We start from the raw sequence: 24,920 nt of genomic DNA, 5'->3' as shown, positions 1-24,920 counted from the left end.
TCTCAATCCCTAATTCTAGAATCTGCAGCATTAAACCATTTTTAGAGTGAAGGAGCTCTGCTTTCTACCCTAGTTGTTGAGTTCCTAACACATGCTAGGCATCACGAGCTAGTTCTCCCTTATTGACTGGTTGGTAAATAAATAGAAAACAAGTGGAGGCAAAAGTAGAACCAAGATTTGTCAGCCTCCAAAGCCTATGAGTTTAAAGACAATATAGGCTGGAGATGTAGCTTAGTTGGTAGAGTGCTGGTCTATGCCTCACAAGGCTCTGAGTTCAATCCCCTGCACTATATAAATGGAGTAATAGCATATACCTGTAAGCCCAGCACCTAGGAGATGGGGACAGAAGGACGAGACATCAACAGAACTCGACTACACTTAATTCCCTTGAGAATGTGTCAGAAGCCAAAACAACCATGGTAACGCTTCATACTAATAAACTGTGTAGAGTATACTAAGTTTCCTAAAGAGAACTTACATTCTAGGGTAATCAAACTGTCCAATGGATTAGACACCTGCCACAATAAAGGACGACTAAACACTGCCTTGATATTAGAATGTGTCTATTGCTTTATTCTGATATCATTGCTGTGATCAAATTCAATCTAATATAATGTTCATGGCTGGATGTTTACTATGTACAAACAGAATAAGCTGGTATCGCTTATATATTTTCTTAATGGAGTATTTTCTTCAAAATTTAACCCTTAATTTAAAAAAAACAGATCTTTTTATTCATATTTACAAATGAAAATTCCAACTAAGCCGCACAAGTCTCTTCAGGTCATTTCTAATTTCAAAGCTTCTGCAGCTACCATGTTCTACAGAAACTTAGAGCCATATTGATGTGTCTCTTGAGAGTGAAGTATTTCAGGAGAATGCTGATGCATTCAATTGTGTCTCCTCATCTCCATGGTTAGCAAAAGTGCTCACTTCACATTATCTTTTAGGACATTAAGTGCTACCACATTTCTAAGCTGATAAAAATCAATAAGGTGGAAGTTGAAAAGTGAGCAGATATGAATACTCAAGCTCCATTTAGCAAAGCAAAAATAAGTCACCTGAAGTATTGCTATTGGCGTGTTAATCATGCCTATGACGCCCATGTCTGCATCACCCAACATTACCATCTACGTAGTGAAAACCTTAAGGACTTAAGTGCTCTCTCTAGATCATTCTATACCCAATTGACTTCAAAAGAGTAAAATGCTCTGAGATATAAAAGTTATATGCAGGGACATCTCCTTAATGTTTGGTCATCCTCTGCTCAGGGCGTTATTTCTTCTGATCAGGGAGACGTGGAATAGTCTTGTGCCCAGGACGATGCACTGAACCCTCGCGAGCATGTTCATCCTTTCCTTTTCTAAGCTACTCAAATCCACACATGTTTGTCTTCATATAAAAGGAAAGAAGAAAAAAGGGAGAAGGGGAAGAGGAGGAGGGAGGGAGAGGAAGAGGGGAGAAAGAAACAGAGAGGAGGGGAGGAAGAGGAGGAGGGAGAAGGAAGAAGAAGGGAAGGCAGGGAGAGCAAGATAGGGGCAAGGGAAGACACACGGAAGGGAAGACACACGGAAGGAAGGGAAGACACACGGAAGGGAAGACACACGGAAGGGAAGACACACGGAAGGGAAGGCACACGGAAGGGAGGGAAGACACACGGAAGGGAAGACACACGGAAGGGAAGACACACGGAAGGGAAGACACACGGAAGGAAGGGAAGACACACGGAAGGGAGGGAAGACACACGGAAGGGAGGGAAGACACACGGAAGGAAGGGAAGACACACGGAAGAGAGGGAGGGGAAAGAAAGAGAAGGGGATGGAGGCGGAGAGGCTGAGAACAAGGGAGGGAAGGAAGAGAGGAGGGGTAAAGAGAAAGGTGGAGATTTGGGGAGAAGGAAGGGGATGGAGAGACGAAGGGAGGAGGAGGGAGGGGGAGGGGATGGAAGGGGAGGGAGGGAGAGAAAACACATGCCCAGCACACTTAGCTGGCTGAACCCCCTTCTTAACCCTGAATAAGTAGACCTTTAATAAAAATCACCGTTAGCTTAGAGGAAAATGTGTTATGAACAACCCCAGGCTTATGAATTAGAAAAAAATCCAACCCTTTCAGTTGGAAAATTATGAAGAACATAAATTATATCAATTTCACTCAAACAATTATCTATTATGGATCCAGCTAAAACCTGCTTTAATTAAGACATGTAATTATATAATGTAGGATTTTTTTTTGCATTTTCTCACTGATTGGAATCATATAATTTTAGAGCTGGAAGACATTTTCTCCAGACTTTATCAACCATCTTCCCATGCAAAGGAAGCCACCGCAAACACAGAGCTGAGCTCAAGGAAGGTCATGCAGATTAGAACTCAAATCACAACCTGGTTTCACTGTCACCCTAAAATTGCATTGCCTCACTGATGCAAGGGACCAAAACAGATGGCTCATGGGAAAGGAGAAAGTCCTATGGAATTCAGAGAACAAAATCAAAACACATCTGAGCTCTTAGAATAATCTTCAGGAATCCTTAAAGAAAAGACATGCAAGAAGCACAACTGAAAGTGGGAAGTTTCTAGATCCTGAGAGTAGAAGAAGCTGGGGAGGTAGGAGAAGCTGGGGAGGTAGGAGAAGCTGGGGAGGTAGGAGAAGCTGGCTGGGAAGGCAGGAGAAGCTGGGAAAGTGGGAGAAGCTGGGGAGGTAGGAGAAGCTGGCTGGGAAGGCAGGAGAAGCTGGGAAAGTGGGAGAAGCTGGGAAGGCAGGAGAAGCTGGGAAAGTAGGAGAAACTGGGAAAGTGGGAGAAGCTGGGAAGGCAGGAGAAGCTGGGAAAGTAGGAGAAGCTGCCTGTGAAGGTTGGAGAAGCTTGGTAAATGGGAGAAGCTGGGTAGGACTGGGAAGTTAGACAGATACGGACACACAGATGAACTTACATCTACATGGAGCCACAGGGAATGTCTTTCACAGATTTCAGCAATTTCATCCAGGGGGTCGAAGGCACCCAGCACGGTGGTACCAGAAGTGGCACAGACAAGAAATGGCACTGCCCCCTGGGGAAAGAAGCCAATCACAAAGAGAATTGTCACCATCATGGTGAAATCCACCCTGCTGGGAGCTGGTGAACACAGGGCTTATGCATCCAGAGATAAACAGGGCCTCTTTGGAGGTCGTGGCTAATTCAATGAGTGTTTGGACCCTTCCATACTATTGGCCTCTGGTCATAATATATAGGTTGAGCACAGTGAGAACATGCTATAACCATTGGTCCAGATCAAGATCTTTCCTGTCAGTTTCTGTTGGTTGCATTGTCTGGTAGTTTTATGTTCCGGTGACAGCCCAGGTTCAAAGCAGATAACCCCACTGGTAATGATGGACTGTCATTCTGTGGGCTTCCTGATTGCTCTTGAGTGACAGCCTGGACTTCTACAGAGCCTTCATTGACCCTTCTCACCAAAATAAATAGAGGCAGAAATTGTAGGCATAATTCTGGCCCCAGGGATGAACCATGCAGGCCTGTAAATAGAGCTGGCAGGCAAAGATAAAAATCAAGGGCAGACACAGAACAAGCTGTGAACAGAGAGAAGGAGGCAATGTCCCAGAGGAGCATTGCCCATATGGGTCAACCATGGCTAAGTTCACGGCATATGATGGGAAAGTGGACCTGCTTCATCCCTGTCTTGGTACCCTCCTCACACAGCTGATGCCTGCAAAGTCAACTTAGCCGATCTCAGTGGACCGTGGGCAAGGAAAGGATGGTGATGGGTGCAATACAGAGATCATGGGTAAGTGAGCCGTGCGCGGTGTGCACACCAGCAGGCTTCATGGCAGTCAGGAAAGGGAGAAAAGGGTGCTTCCAAACTTACCAATGCCAGCATGGTGGCAGAGGTGTGTTACTTCCTGTGACAGAGGCAACTTACAGACAACTGTGGGATTGTGGGTAGTTATGACTCTACGGTTTCAAAACATCTGAGGAATAAGACACTCCTGACATTTCATTTCCTCCGAAAACTGTTTGTTCTCATTTAGCTTAGGGCTGACTTCCGCTCAGTTTTATGGAGAAGTCCACTGCTATTGCAATAGAGTCTTATCTCCTCGCATGCTGTAGGCACTTGTATTTGAACCAAACTTATTACAACTTAACTGACCTTTTGATAGAAAGATGTTATTTCTCAATGGAAAGTGGGACAGAGCAAGGCCACTGGGTCCCACATCCCCCAACTGAGATGCCCAGGAGTCAGGGTCACAGCACAGAATGAGTCCAGTTGCCATCTGGGGAGACAGCTGTGACACAGAGGGTTGAGTCTACCCCAACCCTTTCAGAGCCAGGTCAGGAGGTGACAGAGCCCACACTGGGTAACCATGAGCTTGGGGAATTCTTCCCTGTACTCAACCACAATTGATTAAGTCTTTATCATGTCAGTGACCTAAACAGAACAAGAACAGAGTCACATCAATCATTCAAAGCAACACACAGGAAGTTATTTGCTAAAAAAAAAAAAAAAAAAAAAAAAAACTGTTTCGGATAGCTTTTGTGATGGGCTCTTCCCCATAAACTAAATGATGCTCCATAAACTAAATGATGCTCTGTTCCCCATAAACTAAATGATGCTCTGAAGATCACGAGAAAATACCCATGTAAGCTAGGACAAGATTCTAATGAGTTCTCTTTGCCTATCGAGTCACATGTTTTTTAACAGGCCACAGGAATCACATGCTTATGTGTGGATTTAGCCTTCCCTATATTTTTCCTTCCTCATTTCTTGCCATTAACTACAACATTCAGGGGAACAGTATGGATCACACACCGCCTGGGAGCTGCATTCCATAAGAAAGTTTGCCGCTTCAAACATTCTTGCTCAAAACTAACTCAGAAAGAGCGAGTGGTCCTGCTTACTGAGTTGGTCAATAACTGAGTTGGTGTCCTGTAGTTTGTGCTATCTTCATAATGGAATCAAGCAAAGGTCACCGCCTAAACGATGTTTTAATGGATCGTCGTGGGTCAGAGAGCGTGAATCCAGCACAAAAACCCGTGGTGATGCTCAGCTCCCTGTGTCTGAAGTAGTAAGAATGGAACACTGGGGCACAGAGGAGCAGCTCTGAGCCACAGAGGAGCCTCTCATCATGTGGTATGGTCTCCAAGGATGCACCGTTGCTTGCTGGTGAATGCATGCCCGTGGAGGCACGAACTTCAAAGGAAACCGGGTAGAAACACTAGCGTGTCCCTGCTGCCCTTCCCTTCAACATGCCTGAAGCAATTTTTAACGTTCACAAACTTCCATTCTGGGGTCCTCAACTTCAGAATTATGTCAGTTTCCTGTACCCGGGGCTTCAAAACAAACCAGTAATTGAAGAAAAGAAATAACGATTACAATGGAATCAAACCAACTATGTTAGAAGTATAAATCGCTAATGACAAAGTGCCTGTGCTTAAGGGAGAGTGGAAGACGATCTAAGAATATTGAGAACTGGTAAACCAGGCAAGACAAGGAAATGTTTACCCTTCTAGCCGAGGAATATCATTTCCTTGGGAAAACTAAGTAGTGATGCGGAAGAGGTTTTGTTTCCAGTAGAAGACCTGTCAGCAAGTGAGGGAGGAGCAGGCGAGTGAGTTCCAAAGTCCAGTAAAGAAGGGATGCTTCAGTCAGTGGTCACCATGGCAGCCAAGCCAGAGAGGAGGAGGCAAGGGGATGGTGCATGGTGGATCCCAGAAATACTAAGCTCCATTGATCAATGTCATCACAGAGGAGGCAGGGTTTCTCCCCAAGTAAGGACAAAACGTCAAGCATGTAAATAAATCCTGCTTGAATCCCGTGGAGATGCAAGCACCACCTTACAGGGGATATAGGGACATTAGATGAGGCCCAGGAATGTTAGAGGTGGCACAAGGAAGGCGTTGCAGAGGAGCCACAATTAGTCTCCCAGCCTAGATGTGAGCTATAAACCCAGGGGCATGAATGCTTCCCCACATCAATTCAGGGCATAAAAGTGAAGGTGGAGGAAGCTGAGGGTTAGCAAAGCTTTACCTGACTCACCAACCACACATAACATAGCAACCTATGTGAATTGTTCCTTAAATAAGCCAGCTATTGATCTTAAAAGTAAAGGGAGATTTGAATGTAGGCTTGACATTGGATTATATTAAGTGATTACCTTTAAATAACCCTGTAGCACTAGTTAAAAGTGCACCTGCTTTACGGATAAACTCAACTATGTATGGATCAGCGGAACGATGCCAGGGGTTTGTGTCAGACAGTGTGCATGATGAGTGGTGAGAGGTGTGCTAACATCTGCTCTGTGTGAGTGTCTGTGGCCATCTACAACAAAAATGAAGGAGAGCTGAGGCAGATGGGTGGATGGACGGACAGACAGACAGATAAATGAGAGATAGATGAGACAGATGGTAGACAGACAGAAAGAGGATAGAGAGACGGGGGGGGGGGAGAAAGAGGGAAGGGAAGGGATGGGGAAGGCAAGAAAGGGAACAGAAGGGAAGAGAATTGGGTGGCTTGAGAAAAATTGGGGGGAGAAAGAGTATGGCCCATAGGAGCGAGATCCTCAGCATCCGCAAGCATGGAGCATGCCTAGCATCATCAAAATCCCTTTCGAGAGGAAATTGGGTAGCGGAAGATGCAAACCTAAAGGAAAGTGTTTGAGGTTCTCAGTAAGAAAAAGCAAACAAAAAAAATGAAGAAAAAGACAAAACAAAACACCTCATAGTATTTTGGAAAATATAACCCAAAGCGAAAGTGTGACAATGTGAACCCCCAGACATCAGCCAAGCCTACACAGCATTAAGATGTTAATTAGAGAGATGTGTGTAGGCTTGAGGACGCACATCTGAAGACAATGTATCCACAGTACTACCAGACTTTTAAGTATAGACTCCAAGGCTCCAGAGATGGCTCAGACAATAAAGACAACTGTTGCCAAGTCAGAAAGTCTAAATTTGATGCCCAGAACTCACATAGTGGAAGAAAAGATCCAATATTCCAAAAACATGCCCTCTAACCCCCCCTCTGTCAGCCAAGACATGAGCCCCCTCCCTCCAAACAAATATAATGTAACCTTTAAAAATTTTACTATAGACTCCGGACTAAATGTAGTAATTTAGCATGCCCCAAGGTGAAGTGATTTCGTGAAATTTGAACAGATGACTATAAACGCAGAGATATAATATTAAGGCTTAAAGTAATGGATGTATCTTACCTTCAAGTGGCAACGCTTATGAGAACAGACCATTTGCATGAACCGCATGTTTAAAGTGTGTCTGTAGCTCCATTAGCGGGGGTGGGGGGGTCGAATGGGAGGAAACAGTAGAAAGACAGTATAGGTGCACCAAAGTGCTTGGGCCCGAGAAGTAATCAGGTGCCAGGCACATTTTCAGAACCTGTGTCCAGGCCAGCCTTGCTGGGTCACAGCAGGTAAGCATGGTCAGGCTTTCTGTCTTCAAGAAGCGCAGAAAGGTAGAACGTTCTGGCACAAAAGTACTAGACCAAGCAATGGCCGGAATGGGGACAGGGAGAGACGGAGACCCACCCTGAAAGCATCACAGATAGGCGTGTTTGAGCCTCCAGAGGGAGGAGTTATATAAAAAAAAAAAAACGGGATACCGGAGTTCTGCATAAGGGCTCTCTACAACAATCTAGCCAAGAATTCCAAACATCACGACACCAGTGTTTACAGACTCTGACCACCCAGGAATGAGGACACCCAAGAATGTGGAGAGCCTGGCACCAGGAAACAGGATGTTTGTAAGACAGCTACCAAGTTCCCCTATTTTAACGGCAGCACACTTTCTTCTCTCTCTCACTCACTCGTAGGATGTGGCTGGTGGTCGGCATTCTCTCCGACTATTCTCCGCCTCGCAGGCTGGTGCCCGCCCACCCCCATCTCTTCTACCGCTCATTCTCACCTCTTTTCTTGCTTGCCAGATTAGTTTCTCCAGCTCCTCGGGTATCATTTTACCTCTGAGGGATACAGAGTTAAGACATTCAGTTATGCCCACTACTTAACAGGCAACGCATAGCAGGGTTTCTTCCCTGTACCCACGACCTCTACCCATGAGGATTCTGCCCCCCTGCCCCCGGCCCCTGTTACCTTCCGTCTGTTTCTACAAAGTACACATTCTGGGTGCCGATCCCAAGGAAGGAGGCCGCTTTCTTCATGGAGTAATGACACTGGATTAAAGGGTGAGGGGGGAGAGATAGTGATGAATGCAGGAGCATGTATCATTTATTATCTTTACAGTGCAGCACAATTGTTGGAACATGATTGCAGAGAAGAAGAAAAAAAAGAAAGAAACTCATAATTGAACTGAGCTGATTAACCAGTGGCAGAGACCGTTGGCTTCAGGGTCAGAGAAAGTGGCATTTTGGGAACCTTGAATAATGAGCTCTTGAGGACTAGGTTTGCTCATCCAGAAAGCACTGTCAATAAAGCCTGTGCCATTAGCTCATCACTGAAAGAAATGTGTTCACATGTGAACTCAGCTTAATGGCTGGCACAGACGTGGTCACTGGAGGCTCTGGGCATCTGTCAGATTAAGAAAGTCTCTATTGACGCCACTCGTATGGGTGAGATCGTGGAAGCTTAGAATCCAGTCTACTGCTAACTAGAAACCCTCTGAGGAGAGACAAGATGCTACCTCAAAAGTGACAAGAGAGGGTTTAATTATTTCCTATGGGGGAGAATGATGGGTTGTAAACAGAGTTCAGACATTTGACCAATTTTATAACATGGAGGGAAAGGCTGAAATTGGACCTATAGGAATAAGGCTAACATTACATGAACCAACATGACAGGTGAATAAAGGTAATGATTGTTCTACAGTATGGCCGCAATGAGATCAGTAGTTGGTGCTGACAGGTGTAGCCTATTTCTTGTTGACAAACACCAGCAAGACTGGAGAAGGTTAAGCTTTCACTCTTACCACTCAAAGATACAACATAATTAGCACTCAAACATTGAAAATGCTCTTCTTTGTGTAGAAAGGCAGGCAGGTGGTCAATTCACTTTCTTTTTATGCCAGAAAAAAAAAAAAAAAAAAAAAAAAAAAAAAAAACAAAGGCAATAAGGAACATTATTGAAAAAAAAAAAAGTAACTTTAATTTGTAGGGATGAATGCATTGAAAGAATAGTCATGCCTTCACACGTCCCTTGATATATTCCCTCAAATGTGGCAATTTTTTTCCTCCTTTTGTCAAATAGGAGGTTCCTTTTTTAAAGCCTGCAAGAATAAAATGCAGAAGTCGCACCATCAGGAAAAATGAGACCATCCTAAATAATTAATGTCCAAATATCAAGCAGGACACATCCCAAGTGCCCACAGGATGCATTTATTTCAGGGTGTCACAGAACATACGCATATCGGACGGCAATAATGTACATAAAAAATGTAATTAATGTCTACTGGCTACAGCAGCCTGTGCTGGCTGGAGGTAGCATGCCTGCCGCCTGCCGTAACTAACGTGACACAGTCAAGGTGAATTATTTCTCATCAGAGATGTAGGCTCTGCCAGCCGAACAGCTATTGATTTCCTAATGATAAATTCTAGCCTGCCCCCAGTGACGTCTGACTGTAAGGAAAAAAATCACAGCCCTCTCCCCATGAGAAGCAGCATGCTGTCTCCAGCCAATGTGCTGCTGAGCAAAAATCTACACTCAGAGTCAGAACAAAGGTCATGGAGCTAACGCCCAGGACATCAGGACCAGGAACAGCCGGGTATCACCCTCAAATGCAGAGAACAGGATATTTTCTAAGTTCTGCCAACCAAATGAAAGCCAGACAAACATCTGAGAGTTTTGGAGAAGAAGGGCCTTGAATGTGGAAACAGATTAGGGAATCTTCAATATTCTGACTAGTTGATGGGGAATAGAAAACCTAGATGGCTTAACCTGGGAAGTAGTAAGTGCATTTTGAAGAAAAGAGTGATTGCTTTCCATTACTAACAAAGATAAATCGGGCATTCTAAAACCCCGATAGGCTTTGTAAATCTATGGAAGGCATATCCACCCCAGTGGGTACCAGTTTCCATGAAGATGAAGCAACAAACGAGTGGCAACATGAAAGTCAGCCCCAAAGCTCGTTTCACTTTCTGGTTCTTGCAAGGATGCTTCCTCTATGACCTTGGATGTTTTCCCTGTGATCTTGGCTTTCATGACGAATTGCAGATTTCACCTTGGAGTGTGCTGTGTCCAGAATACAATGGGTCTAGTGCTGACTAATTTGATGCTCAAATTTTCAGGTAAGGAGATCAGAGTTTATCAGTGTTATTCTTCCAGGGAGGGAGAGGAGAAATACTCTGGAGATTTCTCCAGGATCATACAAATAAGTTGCATTCCTAATGATGCCAGGGTCAGCTAAGATGGATGGCCTTCATCTTCATGATCTATACTACATCTTAAGGGGCCTTCGTTTTCCTTTTTGGGAAGGCCTGGGATCCATCCCATTCCAGCTCAGGGTGGGTGTATGCAGCTATTTCCTCTGAATGAAAACATTCCCAGAAGATTCAGGAAGTGAGGAAAACCAACAAGACTCAGAGAGCTCCTGAAACTTAGGAGACTCATGAGGTCCCCCTTCAAAGTGATAAGAGCACTGTGGCCAGGAGAAGAAGAGATTCTTCAGGTAGCTGAGTCAGCTGACCGCCAGCATTGGGGATTCAGTCCATGCTGGACTGGCTTTTCAGGATGCCACTGACTTTGTGGCTCTCATGTTCCTGCATGCAATACCCTATCCACCACTCCTTTAAGTAACCCCAGTATGTTCACTGGTTCCCCAGCTAGGCTATGTGGCATTGTTTATTTGCTGTGTCATTTGTGCCCCAGAGTAGGTGGCTGTGGGTTCACATATCCCTCAGGAAGAATAGATCACCGGGGAAGCGCTAAGGTGCCAGGCTGAAGGAGGACCAGCCCTGAGACAAAGCATCCTACACCTCAAACTTTCTTCCCTAGCGGCAGCCATGCTTAGGAGGAACAGGTACAGGTCACTGCCTGGAAGTTAAAGTTTTTTTTTGACCCTCATCTTGTGCCAGACAGTGAACTCTGTTTGGTGTTGATTCTAAAACTAATCTGCTCTGCTGGCAACCCCGCTTCAAACCCCATCATCACTCTGTACTCAAGACACTCACAGTGTAGTACCAACCAAGTCACAAATGTAAAATTTTATTACTTCTCTCCAAACATCTCCTCTCCTCTGGTCTCCTTTCAGCACTGGAAAGGATACTGTGGATCTAGCCAGCTCAGGAGTATCCTGGGATGATCTTGCTGGTAAATAGCAAGAGGCGAATTGCAGGCATAAATGGGAGTATGCAGAAACATCTTCTATGCTAGATGTATGCACTCTGCAATCCAAGGTGCAAGATAGGGATGCAGAGTTGGTGGGACCATGGAGGAACTGTGGGCCCCGAGTGCCGGTAAACTAAACTCCTAAAAGCAAGCAATGATGATGTTCACAGCCTACTCTTTGGTTTTCTGGACATAATTTCTGCCAGCATGCCAGCCACCCCCTGCCCCCTGGGAGGCTGGAAAAATCATTTAGTTCTGGCTTCATAACAACTTGAGGATCCGGTACCTTCTCAGCCCCTTCACCTGGACTACTGGGCATCCCCATCCCCATCTTTACTCGCAGCCTCCATCAAACTTCTTCCCTTTTGTGGGTATCTCCTCCGGCAAAAGACTCTAGTGAAGACATGTTAAACCAAGAGCAGATAGAAAGTGCAGAAAGACATGCAACAGGCAGGGACAAGTTTTCATCAGCCTGCCCAGGAGATGGAGTGGTACCGTAAGGGCAGCACTGTCTCGCCAACGACTTGGGTCCCTAAGTCTGAAATAGACTGGGCTGCAGCACTAATCCCAGGTGCATAAGTATTTTCACACTTACAGATATCCTCCTCTGCCTACAGAAGACACAGCTTATGGGGGACCACAGTGCCCAAGGTAAGATCCCGACAGCAAAGTACTACCTAGGTGAGTGCTCAAAGGGGCCTGATGCCCTGGCTTCTGCTCTCCTGTCAGCACAGACCTAGCACAACACTTGGCTAGGGTTCTCAATGGGGAGGACCCCTCAATACATAAACTCTTGCAAAAGTAAAGTTTTTCTCTTAGAAAAGAAAGAGAAAGGAAGGAAGGAAGGAAGGAAGGAAGGAAGGAAGGAAGAAAGAAAGGAAGAAATGAATGCCCAGGAAAACCCAACTGGAAGTCAGAGACAATGTTCAGCTTTTACTTCATTTTTCTGTTGGTTTTTACTTTGTTTTGTTTTCTTCTATTTTCTCTTGAAGACTGGAATTAAATCTGGCGGTCTTGCTCAGCATCCATACACTCAGCTACACCCTTAGCTTGTACTTCAGGGTACAGAGGAATAAGATGGAAGGACTCTGGTGAACCAGGATTGTATGTGTGTATATCACTGTATGTTTACCTGTGTGTGTACATGAGATTGTGTGTGTGCCTGTGATTGTGTGATTGTGTGTCTGTGATTGCGTGATTGTGTGTTTGTGCATGTGATTGTGTGTGTGCCTGTGATTGTGTTTGTGCCTGTGATTGTGTGTGTGTGCCTGTGATTGTGTGATTGTGTGTTTGTGCCTGTGATTGTGTGTTTGTGCATGTGATTGTGTGTTTGTGCATGTGATTGTGTGTGTGCCTGTGATTGTGTGTGTGCCTGTGATTGTGTGTTTGTGCATGTGATTGTGTGTTTGTGCATGTGATTGTGTGTTTGTGCATGTGATTGTGTGTGTGCCTGTGATTGTGTGTGTGTGCCTGTGATTGCGTGATTGTGTGTTTGTGCATGTGATTGTGTGTGTGCCTATGATTGTGTTTGTGCATGTGATTGTGTGTGTGCCTGTGATTGTGTGTGTGCCTGTGATTGTGTGTGTGCCTATGACTGTGTGTATGCATGTGATTGTGTGTTTGTGCATGTGATTGTGTGTGTGCCTGTGATTGTGTGTTTGTGCATGTGATTGTGTGTTTGTGCATGTGATTGTGTGTTTGTGCATGTGATTGTGTGTTTGTGCATGTGATTGTGTGTTTGTGCATGTGATTGTGTGTTTGTGCATGTGATTGTGTGTGTGTCTGTGATTGTGTGTGTGTGTGCCTGTGACTGTGTGTGTGTGCGGTTGTGGTATGCATGAATGACAACAGTGGTTACTGAAAACCCCTGCCTTCCTCTCTACCTTGAAAATAAAGATAAAAATCCCTTACACTACTCAATCAAAACAATTTAACAAGGTGTTGTGAGTAGAGAACGCATCTGATGCCAGTCCTGATTGGAGTTCTAACAAAGCAAGACACTTGATCATGGGCGCAGCTCACTGTTAAATGTAGGAGACACGGTCTATGGCAGATATATTGATCCTCTGGCTTTTACATGCTTTCCACTACCCTTCCATGATGTCCCCTGAGTCTCAGGTCTAAGAGTTATGGTAGATGTGTATTCACTGGGTGTAGGCACCCTGTCATCAGACTACAAATTTTCAGGGAAGTCGCTGCACCAAAACTGATGACCAGGGGTTGGGAGGGTGGGGGTGTCACAAAACCAGAATAATTTGATTTTCCTTTGAAATAAAATGATACATCATATGTAGGCATATCAATCACCAGCAGATAGAACAAAAGTCACAACAGGAAACCTCAGGCAAATGGACCCTCTTGACTAACACATTCTCAAGAGGAACAAATGTATCCATCATTAAAAATGATGCTTTACCTCTGCCGATGTGAAAAGGATTAATCTTGGCAAACCAGACAGGCCCTTCTCCTTAACATCAGGGTAATATCTGTATCTAGCTAAATTCATTGCACACATATTGGACACTGAGCCACCTGCAAAGACAAAATTTAAATGTCAAATTTACAGCATGAGGTCTTAACATCCAAAGAAGCAAATAGACTGGGAAGCATTGGATAGCTAGGACTACCCTAGTCTAACAAAACCTCACTGTGAGAGGAACCCAAACACCCCAAATGTCCCATTTATACTCTGCTGGATGTCTACAATTTCTGAACGTTTTATCTCAGAAAAGTGGGAAATTTGGGTCTACCCTTTTGACTGAGGACTTTTTTTTTTTTCAAACTAAAACTTTCAACCTTTGACCCTGAACTCAGGAGGAGCATCTGAAGGTATGCTGTTTATAACACTCCGTCTGTCCCCCTCTGAACCTCATTGGTGAAACTGAAATGGAAATGCATGCTTGTCTCCAACCCTAGAAAGACAGTGTAGATGAAACCAAGCTGGTCTAGAAAGCTTCTGAAGAAATATTGCCTGAACAATATAAAGGACTTAGAGGCATCTTTGTAAGCCCCCAACAGCTGAGGCATTCTTCTGCGCTAGACACGTAAGTCCTAAATTGTACATCTGTTAAGTCTGCATATCATGACTTAGCATTTATGCAGATTTCAATCACACTATGGAAAGGTGTCAGCTCCACGGTAAACCAACGTTTTGGTCATGTGCATGTCTGCAAGCAGAGGTTCCTCAACTGAAAAGATGCTTAGATGCTCCGAGTGGAAGAGTGATGGAGATCACCAGTGGTACTCACCTGGGTTAAATATTCCATCCCCTTCTTTCCAGCCAACACATTCAATCATTTTCTTCAGAACCGCCTCTTCCACTAACAGAAACACTGGGGACACCTCATACGTATAACTAGACAGACATAAAAAACACTTCACTTCTATGACTAGAGTCAGAGCATCCCTTTGGGGTCCCAAGAGAAATGCACAGAGAGTTCCGTGAAACCCAATGGCTGCCAAGTAGAGGGAGTCTTTGCAGATCTATCTCTTGGACTTGGAGAAGTCCCCATTGGTGACACTGTTAGACACGGTTAACTGTCCATAGCTGGTGGTCATCTGCCAGCTACTTCAGGAACCTTCAATTCCAGGAGGGGAGAAGAGGGCAGGGTATCATCTGCGTATCAGCCATGGGAGATGGTCATTTCTTAGTTTGGATCCTTGGTATGATGCCTGTAGATACTAACTAAAGAGAAGCTGTTGTCTTGGTGACCATGTTTTCTGGGCCATTACCTGAGCACATTGTCTCTACATGGGGTCTCTGTCATATTAGCTATATCTGCACAGGCAGAAAGTGTTCTATGGGACTCTCTCATTGTGTGATGGTTTTGCTGTCCTGATTTCCTGCTTTAGGCAGAGGTACTATCATCAGAGAGCCTTGCTATGGTGACCTTCTTAGGTTAACCTTACAGCCACACTCCCTGAGGCATCCAGCCTTGATGTCTGGTCCTTGTGGCAATTTCTCTTGGATCAGTGGGAACTGTCACTAAGCCTGAATGGCAGTCTGACTTGTATTCTTGCCCTTGCAACATGCCCTTCCCCCAAGCTCTCATGTTGATCCCATGTGCTTAATACACACCTGCCCTTTGAACTCTACCCAGAGTACCAGTAGCCCAGACTTCATCGGCTACAGTGCCTGGCTATGTAATGTGGAAGTATCATCTCTCCAAATAACTGAGTGGCTAAATATCCCCACTGTCCTTCATAATTAGGTGACTAAATTAAATTATATCTGAATAAATGTGTACTCTAATATATAGCCTGAGCTGATATGTTTAAATTTCTAGTTCTAGAATTTTTTTTTTGATAACAGTATTTTAACATCTGGAGTGTCTGCCTGTATGCCAAGCACTCTCTTAGGCATGAGTTGAATTTCCAACCGTGGTGTGAAACCAGTTTACACACACAGAAAGTGTGAAAGGCTGTATATATTTATGGGGAGCTGAAATACAGATAAAATAATCACTCAATTCATTGTAAACCTATTACTGAAAATTAGGTCAGCTCTGCCTTGGGAATGGACATGCAGAAGGGGGGGGGTAGAGTGGGCACACTGTGAGTGGATGGTCCAGTAGGGCAGCACTGTGACACATCACAGACCTGCGACAGACTAAGTAACTCAAGTAAGGAGTCATACAACGCTGCTCGGACAGATCTGGTTGTCCTTTCTGACAACCTTGGTCTACTTGGTCGACCAACCCCGGAACTCAGGGCCTATGTCTGCCCTCTGTGGAGGCACGTCATGTCCATGACTCCATCCCTGACATCTGTGTCAGTGACTGGCCCTCACCTTGGTTATCTAGTCGATACCACACTGTCCTGGACACGCGCTCTCCCATGGCTTCTATACCGATACTCTTGACTTCCCCTCCCTGCCCCCGTCATGACTGGCAATCTCCCTCCTCACCGTTAAAGGTTAAAGGCTAGTCATCTTCAAGTTTTGCTCCCAAGGTCCTGAGTGCTGTTCTGTCCTCACTCTGTTTTGTCCTTATGACGTGGTTTTCCACTCTGGCTGCTCACTGAAGCCATTAAACCCTCACGGCGTGTGCATTTCTTTAGTCTGCTTGGACTCCAAGGGTCCTCCCGTTAATTCCAAGTGGGAATCACTAGCTTGCTGAATCTCATCCATGCCCACTATTTGGCCACTCTTCCCCCCAGTCTCTTTCACAGTAATGCCTTTTAAAAATCCATTCAGAGCTCCACACCCACAGATCTCTCAGTGTGGTTGACTATCTCAAGGCCATCGCAACTTGTAAGGCCCACGACAGAAATGGAAATTTTGATATTTGCCTCATCCACTACTCTGCTGAAAACTGGTGTTCTCTTCCAGTGTTTTGTACCATCCGACAGCACGGCCACAGACCCAGACACAAAGGAAGCTTGGGCATTAGCATTAGCTAAAAATCTCTCTCTAGGCCTCATTTCCAATACCCGACACTTATCCACCCCTTTACACATTATCTTCTAAGTGTGTGTACACGTGTATATGAATGCCCCTGTGTGTGCAGATACGCATGTGCATGTGTGCACATGCTTGAGGAGGCCAAAGGTGGTTTTGGGGCCAGGGTCTCTCACAGGGACCTGAGCTTGCCAATATGGCTATGCTGGCTGGTCACGCAAGTGCAAGGGATTTGGCCCCCTCTGCTTCTCAGGGCTGAGGTTACAAGCGGGTCCGGAGGCTCAAACTCAGGTCCTCATGCTTGTCTACCTACCGAGCACTGCGATGATGGAGCCCTGCATTTATGCGCTGTCTTCCAAACCTGTTTCCCCTATTCTTCCCACTTCTACTTCAGTCAGAATCTAACTGCCGCCATCTCTCATTTGGCAAAGCAAATATCTTCTTAATTCATCCCATCTAGTCTACTCTGGTACTTTAGTGCGTTCATGTACATGTGTATGTATGTTCGTGTGTGTGTGTGTGTGTGTGTGTGTGTGTGTGTGTGTGTGTGTATCACATGGCACTTTGAGACACCCCAGCTTAAGCCAGGCTGACTCTCGCAGGAGATTCTGGAGATTGTCTTGTCCCTGCCTTCCATTGCCCACGGGTGTGCTGGGTTCCAGACATTTGTGTTACCACATCTGGCTGTTACGTGAATTCAGAGATTCTGAACTCAGGTTCTCACCATTACCCACTGAGTCATCTCCCCATCCCTCAGCAAAATTATTTTTGGACAGCAAATGTCACCAAACTTTTCAAGGGCTTCCTATGCATGTGTAGTGATTCATGGGCATGTTTTAAGTGCTCAACATGTTTCCTCTCTTGGTCTCTTTGGCCTTGTCTTCCGCTATAATCCCTGTCACCCACACTGACCTTTCAACATAGAGTGGCATGCTGCCTCCCACCACAGGGCCTTCACACATGCTGTTCCCACCACTTGGAACGTGTCCCTCTCAATTCCACGGGGTTAACTCTTACCCATCCTTCCCTCAGAGACTTTCCTGGCACTAACCGGGAAATATTCCTCCAGTTGTGTTTATAATACAACACACCTATCTCTCAAGTATGAATTTGAATTTTACATTCACCCACATTAAGGCCATTTAGTGTGTATCTTTCTTTCATCAGACTTTATCATTTCTAAGGACAGCATCTAAAGTGTGTGTGTGTGTGTGTGTGTGTGTGTGTGTGTGTGTGTGTGTGTGTGTAAATCAGATGGCAACCTCAGGCATGGTTCCTGAGGAGCCATCTCCTTGTTGTTTGAGGCAAGATCTCCTACTGGTCTAATGTTCACCAAGTAGGCTAGTCTGGCTAGCCAGTAGCCTCGGGGATCCTCCTGTGTCTGCATCCCAGAGCTGAAATTACAAGCATATATCAGCATCATTCTTGGGTTCTGGGGGCTTTCATGTTTGTGAGGCGAGCACTTTCCCAAATGAGCCATCTCCTCGGCCCAAGGTTTGTTTTTATCTCTAATATGTAGCCTAGACGTGGCTTCTTATGCAGGAGTTAGTGGAGTTGTTTAGCCAGGTTACTCCTCTGTTTGATTGATGGGTATGTCTGGCATTATCTCACACCTCCACCTGTCAAAAACACCTCTCCAATACAGCTTGGGGTCCTAGGACTGGGACATCGCTAATGGTTAGACTTTGTCAAACGAATCATTAGAGTGAAATCACAGAATTAACACCCATCTCTGACCTCCAGTCACCCGGCACTTACACGCTTGGGTTCAGTGCTTCTGTTATAATCCGGGCCGCCAAGGAGTAGTAGTCAAGGCCAGCATACAACTGGTTGAAAAATCTTGGGTGGTCTGTAAATGGAAAACAAAATATTCACTTGCACAGAAACGAAGCGCCAATCGTTCCTTCAGACTAGGAGAACAGCTAGTCACATAAAGTCAGCACAGTGTGCTTCTACCCGAATACCCGAAGGCCTTTCAGAAGCAGCGTAGACTCCAGTAGAATAGAAGGAAGGTTTTTGGCACATCAAGAAGGGGCTTTTCAACTGGGCATGGACCCAGGGGCCTCTTAGTTCTAGAAATGGTCTGAGTCTGCTCTGCTAGAAGCTGAGTCATATGTGTGCACTGTGTTAGATGTAATTGCATTTCAATCTTTAAAATACTCCGCACATACACAAGCACAAGTGTTGAAGCTCCTTTCCTGCATGTGCATTTGTGTACATATTCATGCGTGTGTGTGTGTGTGTGTGTGTGTGTGTGTGTGTGTGTGTGTGTGTGCTTATACAGGTCAGAGGCTGGTGGCAGGTGTCTCTCTTAGTTGTTTTCCACCTTAGTTTTAAGATGGGATCTCTCATTCAAGCTGTCCACTTAGACTGGCTGCCAGGTGGGGCCACCTGATCCATCCGCCTCTGTCTCCCACAGCTGGGATGACAGGTGTGAAAAGGCCGACCTGGCTTTTTAACATGGGATCCAGGACGGCTGAACTCCTGTCCCGTGCTTGCTTGGCAAGCATGTTCTCAGAGGCGCCATCTCCCCACCCATGAAATGCTTCTCCAAGACAAGGTTTCTCAGTAAAAGTGAGAGGTGGAGAACTTCTATTCTCTTCTGCCATCTATGCCCACCCAAGCCCTTGAGAAACAGGTCTTAGCATGGCCCCTCCAAGTGCCACAGCCTCCGCTGTCGCCTACAGTGACAGTGCAGGAGTGGCCTTTCTGCTCCTCCCGCTGCACAGCTTGTCTGGCATGAAGCAGATGGGGCACCGGCTGTGACTCACCACTCAGTTCAGACACTTCAGAATTCAACCTACTTCAAGCGCCATCACCTTTAAAACTCCATCATGAAGTAAGGACGTCCTGCCTGGTCTTTCTCTTCCCCCGTCCTCTCCCTCCCTCTCCCTCCCTCCCTCCCTCCCTCCTCCCTCTTTCCCCATCCCTCTTCGTGTTGTTTAAAAGGTCCCATAAAAGTCCCCAGCTTTCCAAGTGTGAATATTCACACCCTCTCCAGGCTAACTGACTTGATATTCTTAGGCATAAGAAACACAGCGTGACAAGAAGCACAAAGGCAGAGGTCCTTTCTCATTCGGAATGTGTGGGAAACTGGTTTGGTTGTAGAATTTAATGTGGGTCCCCTCCCCTCCCCTTCCAGCCATGGGTTCAATAAAGAAAACCCAAAATCAAAGCAAATTTCTCTTCAATGAAAGCATGGAAAACTCCCTCTGATCCGGCAGAGACATCGCTACAAGTAATTTTAATGGGATTTTTTAAAGTTCTGTGTTAATTTATGATTGATTTCCATGGTAACATTATGGAAAATACATAGCAAACTGAAAACAATCTACTGCACTAAATGTCACTCTAGACTTCTGACAGGAGCTGTAATAACGGAGTAGGCATCCCTGCTTAGGAAATTCTAACTGAGTTTTAGATATATGCACCAGGCTTTCCCAAGGGAACTTAATCCAATTATTTTTAGGCAGGATTTTATGGCGTTCTTTTCACTAAATTTAGTCCAATGTCAGAATTCACAGAGCATAATGCCTATGGAGAGTAAGACACTGGATTACCTTCTCAGCACAGGAAGATGTGCATAATTTAGAAAATCTGTGGTCGTCTCCCCATCCCTCCCCACTTTGAAAATTCTTCATTTGTCCTATGGTAACAATCAGGCTACCAACAAAATATCACTGTTTCCTGAAAGCCACAATAGTAGTGGTATCCATGTGAAAACCACACCAAACCTAACATTTACTGCATTTTCTTTTACTATTACTTTTCTTTTAGCTTTTGAGACTTGAGTCTCAAGCAGCCCAGGCTGGCCTTGAACTCACTACGTAGCTGAGGATGACATTGAACTTCTGATCTTCCCGCTTCAGTATGAGTGCTGGTGTGTGTGCCACCATGCCTGGTGTATGCAATGCTGGGCAAGCAAGCACTCTACCAAAAGAACTATGTCCACAACCATCTTATTTGTCTGATCTCTGCCTAAAGGATTCTTACTTTTTATTTTGATTCTGCCAGATTTGAGTAAAGGTGTTGGTAATTAGCAGTTTCCTTGAGTAAACTAACATCTAAATAAATCTATTTTTGAACTTTTCTTTTCCTCTTTCTCCTCTTTCTTTTTGCATACTCTGGGCCACAGGGGGGAATATTAGCATTCTATAACATAGTCATATAATCACAATAACTTGCCAGTTTAATAACTATTCATAGGCACTACTACATAATCTTGGTTACAAATGGAGGATGGAGATTGACAAGGGAGGGTTGGTGTTTGCAGGGCTCTGACATTAATAGGTGTCCTGTCAGTTCTTTGGCCTTGAAAACAAATCTGAATTAGGGATTAGAGGGACCCAAGTAGACATTTACATCAGAGCCACCATTCTTCTGACCCAGGTTTCTTGTTTCTTAGACACTGGCACCATGGTTTTTACTAACATCAGGGATAGGTCATGGACATGACAAGGCCTTACTGGTTTTGACGCTGAAGTGGATGACATCTTGGCAGAGTTTCAGCAGCTTGTCCTGTGGCTCTCCTGTGTCCCTCATCTCCAGATCAAGGAGCTGCCTCAGTTGCTCAGGGGGCTGCCACTCACACACCTGGAGATTGAGTGACAGCTCATAGTTAACTGAGTTCCCAGAAGCGCTCAGGATGGGGATATCGGAGGAGCCAGGACCCTGGCCCCAGGTAGCTCCAGAGAACCAGAAAACATGGGGATACAATCCTGCTGCAGATGCAGGCCACCATGAAGGGAGCTGTGAGAGCAACGTGGATCCAGCTGGCACCAGAGAGGGCCGGTCAGATCTCCTAGGAGAACCATCATCAGGCTGGTGACACATGTGAGAACAGGCTGAGGGTAGGGATGAGTCACAGAGTGCTCCAGGTTGAAATGACATGGAATGGGAGGTCAGACAGTCTGCAGTGTCTCTAGGACGCCATGGAAGCATGCTGTGACTACAGCATATTCAGAAGAAAGAAAAAGGCAGCCGGCAAGGTAAGCTGGACACTGACTATTCCCTGAGCTCACTCTCTTCCTTCCCCACAGCCCAGCGTCCAGAGTGCGGCTCTCTCCCTCAACCATTGCTATATATTTCTGTGCCAACACCTTCACCTACTCACCGTTGTCATCAAGGTCAAAGTAGAAGTAATTATGCCAGCAAATGCTCTACCAATGAGCTGCACCCCGTCAAAGTGGAACTAGTTATGAAGACACAAAGCCACCCTAGCTTGGGCAGCTCCTCTGCTTGCTTGTCTTCTCTGGCACTCCTACCTCCCGGGTTGCTCGCCTCCTTCTTCCTTGGGCACACCAGGTTTGCACACAATGCTGGGGTCTCCACACATGCCATCCTTTGCCTAGGATGTGTCTCTCGCACCTACTTCTCTTTGTAGCGAACTCCCTCGCTTTTTGTGTCTTTGCTGGAATGTTCCAATTATTTCTCAATGACAGTTTTGTCTCTTAGCATTCACACCTGCCCATGACCCGGTCACTATCACCCTCCCCAACATCTCCCATGCTCCCATTTCCTGTAGCAAGTATCACCAAGATAGTCACTCATCTGTTATGCCCTACGAAGCCTCCACAGGGGCAGAGCCATTGGCTGGTTGATCCATGGAGCTTGCCATCACTGCTTCACAGCCAGGACACTAGTCTGATGGTGGTGATGGGGTTAAAGGGTGTGTTTGGGAAAAGATGTGAAGGATGAGGCTTAAGTATGTTCACTCTAGCATGCTCAATGGGGACATTTGTATGAGTACACAGATTGATAAAACTAGTTCAAGGTGGGCTTCACAAAACTCCTGGGAAGGATCAGGGACAAAATTCTAGGCTTGCTGTGATAACATAACAGGGGACAGATGCTCCCAGCTCAGAAAGAAGCTACAGGGATCCTGGCACACTGGCACTTAAGGAACAGCATGGATGACCTCTGACTTGGGGGATGCTGATAAGAGAAGAAGGCAGACCTTCTAGGATAGCACAGTGGGGCCCAAGCCAAGAAGAAAGAGCTTTAAAAGAAGGGTCTGCTGCGAAATGAGGCCAAATTAAAGACCACCGCAGCCCTCATGGAATTCACCCCACAGAGGTGTTGTTGGCACTCGTGTGTGACTAGAGCGGGGGTGGGGGAGAGATCTGTGGAGTGGAGAGGTAGGAGGAAGGAGCCGAGGGAGGGACTGCAGACACCTTTTTAAAAATCTTGGTGGTGGAGGGGAAGAGAAGCCGAGAGACCAGGGAATACAAGCTCGTGAGAAGCCAGAGGGTGGAAGCAGAGGAAGCAAGAGGAACTAGCAAGCTGTGTGAGAGGTGGGAAATGACATAGTGCCTCCCTGGCAGACAGAGGTGAGTCAGGCATGCCAGAGGCCACCCACAGGGATGGCCACGGGCGCACACAGCTACACACATGAGTCTCAGGGGAACTTTGATGAGGGAAAACTGTCTCAGAAGATGCTATGACAGAAATCCATCTGTGTGATCTCCTGGGCCCAGGAGCTGTAGAGTCAGCAGGAGCAAAGGTTGGCAGGAGCTAGAGGGGCTGGGATGGGCTGACTATAGGGAACACAAGGGAAACGGGGGAGTGTGGAATTGACCTGGATCTGTGTGTGTGTGTGTGTGTGTGTGTGAGTGAGTGTTTGGGACAGTACACTTATGCACATGTGAATTCAGAACTCTACAACCTTGGGTCATTCCTTAGGAGCCGTCCCCCACCCCCAAGGTAAGGTGTCTTGCTGGCCTGGAACTTGCTAACTAGACTAGATTGTCTGGGAAAGGGCTCCAGGCAGCCCCCATCGCTGCCTTGCCAGTGCTCTGAGTACAAGCGTGAGCTTCCATGTCCTATTTTAAAATACAGATCCTTGGACGGAACTTGGGTCCCTCACGCTTGCACCGCAAGCCCTCCCTGACCTCACTACCACCCATCACCGGGTTCTCCTCACCAACCTCTCCCTGCCACCTCGCCGCCACCTTTTGGAGACAGGATCTCTCACAGTCCAAGCTGTCCTTGAACTTGTGTGGATGAGGATGGCCTAGAACTCCTGATCCTCCAGCTCCCAAGTACTGAGATTACATGTTACATATTGTCATGCTGTACAAAGCAAACTGAGTGTGCTTTATTGAATATATGCTTCTTCGGCGCCCATTTCTAAAACGTGGCTGAGAATGAACATCTAACTGATGTCACTGAGAATGTGGCATGCCATCGCAGGTCATCTTAATGGTGTCCTGATGGTTCTCGGTAAGGGTAGCTTCATTTGCTGGTCCCAATCCCAGCTAGCTTGTTCTCACCCCAAATGCACAGAGAGCTTTCGTATCCACCACATCAGTCACCTGGGATTCTTTAGCTGGACCTCTGAGTCCCTTCATTAGGAGTCCTGCACCCCACCCCCACCTAATTTTCTGTCAGATCTCCTTTCCAGTCTCTTCCACAAGAGGAAATCCCTTGCTCTAATCGTATTTTGCCCCTTTGCAGTGTGTTTTCCAGGGTTTTTTTGTTTTGTTTTTTGTTTTTTTGTTTTTTTGTTTTTTTGTTTTTTAACACTGTCCTTGGTCACAGAAGCCTCCCAGCAATTTCTCTCCGCCTTCCTAAACTACTTTAACCTTTACACTCTACCCCAATGGGTCAATTCCTCTGTGATCTCTTGTGAGGTCTGCCCCAGACTCACAATATTCCCTACACTCTCACAGGGAGCCCCCCCCAATCTCTTTACGAATGAAAATACACCCTTCCAGTTGGATTGTAAATTCAGTTTGAAACTGGGCCTTTGTCTTATGTTTCTTTATTTCCTCAAGGGCTCAATTTAATGCTTTTCAAGTAGCTAGCGTTCAGTTAATATTTAATTACTGAATTTAAAAAAAAAAAAAAGCCTAGCTTTAAAAAAGTACAAACCTAGCCAGACATAGTAACTCACACCTATAATTCTAGTTCTAAAGAGGTTGAGGGAAGAGAGAACAAATTGAAGCTAGCCTGGGCTACATAGATCATATATATATATATATATATATATATATATATATATATATATATATATATCCAAAAAACAAACAAAAACCCCAAAACAAACCAAGACAAAAAAAAAAAAAAAAAAAAAAACAATCAGTCAAAATTCCAGTAGAGGTTGGGGAGGGCTCTTGAGACTGGACCTCTAGCTGAGGAAATGCTGGCAGTTGACACATATGGAAGAGGCCCTGTCCTCTCCAAGGGTGGGCATCCTGATAGGCTGCCTGCATCCCAGTGATGGCCAGCCCTACACACAGAAGCG

The 24,920-nt window shown here is 45.6% G+C and overlaps 1 protein-coding gene across 1 annotated transcript in view; it reads right to left on the bottom strand.

Moving 5' to 3' along the window:
• Positions 1-24,920, bottom strand: part of Gadl1 (glutamate decarboxylase like 1) — a 167,366-nt gene that overhangs the window by 107,437 nt on the left and 35,009 nt on the right. Inside the window, exons 3-9 of the mRNA XM_051202041.1 lie at positions 21,142-21,268; positions 18,434-18,524; positions 14,526-14,632; positions 13,694-13,809; positions 8,092-8,171; positions 7,907-7,961; positions 2,928-3,044 (exon numbers count right to left, since the gene is read on the bottom strand). Of these exons, the coding sequence (XP_051057998.1) occupies positions 2,928-3,044; positions 7,907-7,961; positions 8,092-8,171; positions 13,694-13,809; positions 14,526-14,632; positions 18,434-18,524; positions 21,142-21,268 (693 nt within the window). The remainder of the gene's footprint in view (positions 1-2,927; positions 3,045-7,906; positions 7,962-8,091; positions 8,172-13,693; positions 13,810-14,525; positions 14,633-18,433; positions 18,525-21,141; positions 21,269-24,920) is intronic.

The sequence above is a fragment of the Phodopus roborovskii genome, unplaced genomic scaffold (genome assembly GCF_943737965.1).
Source record: "Phodopus roborovskii unplaced genomic scaffold, PHOROB, whole genome shotgun sequence".
NCBI classification, from domain to species: Eukaryota; Metazoa; Chordata; class Mammalia; order Rodentia; family Cricetidae; genus Phodopus; species Phodopus roborovskii.
Note: the sequence above shows the minus strand (reverse complement) of the source record. Positions and strands in the feature narration are given on the sequence as shown.